This window comes from Grammomys surdaster, unplaced genomic scaffold (genome assembly GCF_004785775.1).
Source record: "Grammomys surdaster isolate TR1022 unplaced genomic scaffold, NIH_TR_1.0 125672, whole genome shotgun sequence".
NCBI lineage: Eukaryota > Metazoa > Chordata > Mammalia > Rodentia > Muridae > Grammomys > Grammomys surdaster.
Window position 1 is genome coordinate 86,448 of NW_021620509.1, and position 5,351 is coordinate 91,798.

The 5,351-nt window shown below is 45.7% G+C and overlaps 1 protein-coding gene across 4 annotated transcripts in view; it reads right to left on the reverse strand.

The window, feature by feature from the left end:
* Positions 1-2,893, reverse strand: part of Cd244 (CD244 molecule) — a 23,031-nt gene extending 20,138 nt beyond the window's left edge. The window contains exon 1 of one of the 4 annotated variants that reach the window (XM_028787750.1): positions 2,562-2,888. In XM_028787750.1, coding sequence (XP_028643583.1) covers positions 2,562-2,622 — 61 coding nt within the window. In that variant the 5' untranslated portion in view covers positions 2,623-2,888. Of the gene's footprint in view, positions 1-2,561 lie in introns of all 4 variants that reach the window. The other 3 variants (XM_028787749.1, XM_028787748.1, XM_028787747.1) reach the window with 3 other exon arrangements.
* Positions 2,894-5,351: the final 2,458 nt, after the last annotated feature.

Genomic DNA, 5,351 nt, shown 5'->3' on the forward strand with positions numbered 1-5,351 from the left:
TTTTTTTTTTTTTTTCTCAGTTGGGGTTGTGTGAGGTTTAGGTGAGGGACAACAGATTAGGTCAATGCTGAGAAAGGAACAGAGCAGGCTGAGCTCTTGCAGGACCAGCCAAGGCAAACTCACAAAGTAATGAGGATCTTGCAGAGGCCACAGCCCACTTCCTCCTAGGCTCTATCCTGACTGACCACCGCCTCTCCTGTCTGCGGGCAAGCTGATTGTCCCTGTCTGTCAAAACTGTCCCAGCTGTGTCTCTTACAGCTGTGTCTCACTGAAGTATTTGCTTTCTCTAATTTGCTTTCTACTATGCTTCTCACTTAAACTCCTGGTTTTCTTGCTTTTATTTAGGCTATTCTGTGCCAGGATTGGTTCACTTTATTGGGTTTTTCTGAACTTTTACCACTCCAAGCCAGTCCCCCTGTCTCCCCACCTAGAAGAATCCAGCATCCTCTCATATTCCTTTCAATGTACCCTGACTGTCAGTGTCAGGGCCTCTTCTGCCTTCCCTCGGAGTTGGTATTGTACACATCTATTTTCCTGACTGGAAGATTTTCATGGGTAAAATCTGGGCATGGGGATGTAGTTAGTGGGGCCCCTGCCTCCCATGACCAAAGCTCTGTCTTTCAGGCCAGACTGAAATATGTGAGATTCTATCTTTAAAAGAAAATAAATAAAAAAAAAATCAACCTCAGTTTCAACTGTTTCCTTGCTAAGTTTTGCCTAGTTCTCATAACATAGTAAGGTTGTCGTGAATCTGTGAATTAATTCAAGACTGGCTCTGCTATAGGGACTTCATACAAAATATCACAGAAGTCATAAGGCCGAGGCCCCTTGGCCTTTTGCGTTGTGGGCTCTACATCATTACAATTTCATTTCCTGTTCACAGGCCCTCAGAACAGAAAGCCAGTTGCCTTGAGACAACTTGAAATCCCAAGTACTAGGGGGTACGCCTAGATCCATCCACCATCCGCCATGACAATAAACCTTTAAAATAAAAAAAAATTTAAAAAATTTAAAAAAAAGAAATCCCAAGTACTAGACGGCTCAAACACTCCTCAAAACAACTCAACAACATATGCTAAGAATATCTACACTTAACCCCCATGATTTGACCTTGAAAGTGGACTGTTGCGTGTTAGGAAAAGGTCTTAGCATTGTTGTAAAACCACGCTAAAGATCCACATGTGCATCCGTAACAGAATGAGCCAAGAATGGGATAAGGCTGGCATGAAATACTAATCTCACCCAGACTCACGGCATCCAGGGACTCACAGCTCCCATTAAAGAGGCAAGCTACAGGTAGCAACACAGACAAACCTCATGAAAATGTCAAGTCAAAGAAGCCCATACCATGGGATGCCACTTACATCCATGCAAAACTAATCTGTAAGATTCTTTTTTGTTTGTTTGTTTGTTTTTTGTTGTTGTTGTTTTTGTTTTGTTTTGTTTTGTTTCTTTTTCGAGACTGGCTTTCTCTGTGTATCCCTGGCTGTCCTGGAACTCACTCTGTAGACCAGGCTGGCCTCGAACTCAGAAATCCGCCTGCCTCTGCCTCCCAAGTGCTGGGATTAAAGGCGTGTGCCACCACCGCCCGGCAATCTGTGAGATTTGAAGTGAGAATGTTGTTATGTTTATAGAAGTGACAGTGGATAATGACTGGACGTGAACACATGATTGTTCCAAAGTCATCCAAAAAGCAACTCGTGGACACGCACATTTATGTGTGGATACCACACTTTAGTAAGAAAGGTTTGTCAACACATCATTTGGCTGCCCCAGGGGTGACTTCTACTGGACTAGAGTCCCTTTGAGTCCTGAGCCAAACTTCCTGAGCCTCAGGAAGTTGCTTCTCCACTCACACCTTGTTTGAGAGGAGGTAAGGTAACCAGAAGCTGGATGGAAATGAGTCTGGCCTGCTAGGGGCCTCCCTGGGTCCCCTCCCTGGGTCCCCTCCCTGGGTCCCCTCCCTGGGTCCCCACCAGCACAGTGACAACTAAAAACCGGTCCCTGAGAGATGCAAGGCTCAACCCAAAGTACAGCTGACTCCTGAGATACCGTCTGTCCTTCCTTCTTTTCTCTACCTTACCTCACCCAGACCCAAAGCATCCAGAGACTCCTCACAACTCCCAGCCTAGCCTTTTCTTCAGAATAGACAACCAAAAACTTGAATTCAGTGGGGAAGGTGACAATGACAAGATGGTGTTTGGGCAAAATTGTGATGGGATGAAGGAAAAAGCCCATGGCTGGTGATGAAGCCACTCCCAGAGTGAGAAAAGGGAAGGCTAATGCACACACAGCTCCAGGGAAGCCTAGCACACATACTCCAGGGAAGCCTAGCACACATACTCCAGTTTTCCACACTTTTCACACAGACTAAATTCCACACACTTTACAATGGCCTGAGGGACCTGAACTCAACTCTCTAATCTCTCCTCTTGCTCCCTGTGTTCTAGGTGACTATGGAGATGGCATAATCAGAGCTCTGAGTTCTGATCTCCCTAACACACTCAGGCACCCATGGGTCCATGCCAGGCCCCATCCCACACCAACACAAGAATCCTTACCTTGGCTCTGATGAGCCCTGAGGAGCAGAAAGAATGTGAACAGGACAGCTTGCCCCAACATCCCCGCAGGACAGAGCAGGCTAAGGAGTCCCTCTCTTCTCTGGGTGCTAGGATGTCAATAGGTTTTGCAGCTAACAGTCAGCAGGACACAGCACAACTGCCTCCCTGCCTGTCCAGCCACAATTTCCTCAACTCAAGGCTGTTCACTTCTGCTGTGCACTGACAAGGCCACTGAGAAAGCCTCAGTCCCTCCACTTGGGTTCCCACAAGCTAGGCTGCCTCCAGTGGGTGGGTGCTCAGAGTGCACAGTGACTCACAAAACCAGCTGCAAAATCTCAGCCCTTGGTCCTCCTCAGCCTGGTGCGGAATCCTCAATGGCACCGGCATTGTGGAGAAAAACCAACAGCCATTATTCCAAGCTGCCCCAAACCAACACACACAGTGGAAACAAAAGTTTGAAGGAACTCAGGGGTAGGGTGGACTGAGAAGAAGAACCCTGAGTAAGCGCGTACTAATCTTGAAGGGGAAGAATGTACGGGGTGGTTAAGGAAGAGACATAAAATTTAGACTTGCTGGGAAATATTTAATCAGCCTGGGAAGTTTATGATTTCAGAAGTTCTACATATGCAAACTGTGTTCCTCCTTTCACCCCTCCCCAACCAAAGGATGTGAAACCATTTGAGTTGTTCACTCCCTTCCACAGCTGGATTCATCATGTAGAACAGCAGGCAGCAAAGATCCCTTTGAACTCCAAGGAGGGATGGAGTCAGTGGTACCCATCCCACCCCACTCCGTCAGAACACTTTACTTCAAGGCCATATCCAGAAGCCAGCTCTCTTCCTTCCTTCCTCTTCTTTTCCCCTTAGCATCAAAAACTTGTGGTTCCTCCAAGCCCATCCTCTCTTTTCATCCTTAGATCTATTTCTAGCCTGAGCAAGACTGAGCAAAAGTGGCATTGACAGGACACGTGGCTGCCAGCAGAGGCAGCGCAGATGCTCTGGAGTCAAAGACCTGGACTTGGACTCCAGCTCATTAACTTGCAGCCTGTGTAGTGCTGACCAACTTACTTTCTAAGTCCTCAAGATCAACAGCACTTGGGTGAGCAAGATGGCTTGGTAGGCTAAGGTGCTCCCCCTCAAGCCTGATGGCATGAGCATGATCGCTTGCCCACATGATGAAGAGGGAGGGTGGACTCCACCCCTGACTTCCACGCATACCCAAGTGAACACACATGAATAAACAAACGTATGGGTCCCCCCCCCCCCCGTAAAGATCAGCACTATGCAAATCCTTGGCTTCCCTTCAAGATAGTTTTCAGGATCAAATTTATAGCTGTCCTTGAGAGCGTGAATATAAAACCCTGGGACACACTGGTGTGAAAATGCCATAATAAGGGCTGGAGAGGTGGCTCCGTGGTTAAGAGCGCTGATTGCTCCTCCAGAGGGCCTGAGTTCAATTCCCAACAACCACATGGTGGCTCACAATCATCTGTAATGGGATCTGATGCCCGCTTCTGGTGTGTCTGAAGAGAGCAATAGTGTACTCAAATATATAAAATAAATAAATCTCTTGTAAAAAAACAAAGAAAATGCCATAAATAAAACCCCTTATTTCATATGATAATCTTTTTTGTTTATTTTTATTTCATGTGCATTGGTGTTCTGCCTGCATTTATATCTGTGTGAGGGCATCAGATCACCTGGTACTGAAAATTGCAGACAGTTGTCAGCTGCCATGTGGTTGCTGGGAATTGAACCAGGGGTCTCTGGAACAGCAGTCAGTACTCTTAACTGCTGAGCCATCTCTCCAGCCTAAGTAGATTTTTGGTTTTATTTTTGTTGTTGTTTTTGTTGTTGTTGTTGTAGTTGTTGTTGTTTTCAAGACAGGGTCTCTTTATAACTCTGCCTGCCCTGGAATTCACTCTTTAGACTAGGCTGGCCTTTAACTCTGAGATCTGTCTGTCCATGCCTTCTGAGTGCTGCGATCAAATATTCTGATTTATCTATTTGTTTGTTTATTATTTTTATTAACTTAAAAGATCAATAAATAAATGAATCTGTGCCCCACCCTCTAATTCATATCTTGAAATCTAACCAACTGTTTGGTGGTATTAGAAAGAAATGTTTGGGGAAGTGATCAAGCCTTGAGAACCGAGTTCACCAGAATTGAATTAATGTTCTTATTTTAAAAGCAGGATCAGGAGACCCCACAGGATTCAAAAATTTCTCAGGATCCTGTTCATTTCTCATTCTTTCTACCATGACTGGAAAAATAAATAAAGCATTCCCAGAACCTGAGTATGAGGGCATCCTGATCTTAGCTTGTCTAGTTTTCAGACCCATGAGAGACAAAGGTATAAACTACCTGGTCAGTGTATGGTGCTTGAACAACCCAAGCTGACTTCAGTGAGGTCCTGCTTCTTTACCCTCAGCCTGTATAGTTTTTCCATATCTCATCCTAAGATGGAGCCCTCAACCCCCAGAGCTCCCTCACAGTTGCCTACCAGCATCCTTGACTTTGAGAGGTAGTGTCCAAGATGTAATGCAACAGACTCAATTTCCTCATATGTCAGAAGGAAGACAACGTCCAGCTTTTGGAAGCAAATAATGAACAGTGAATGTAAAAGCTGCCTTATACTCGAGGAGGAGGCAGGACATTGCCTTGAGCCAAAGGCCAACTTGCAATACATATTGAGTAACAGGCTGGCAAAGCAATATAAGCAAGACATTGTCTCCGGAAAGGAAATCTACTTCACCAATCCTGACCCCAGGACCAGCTCCATCCTTCCTT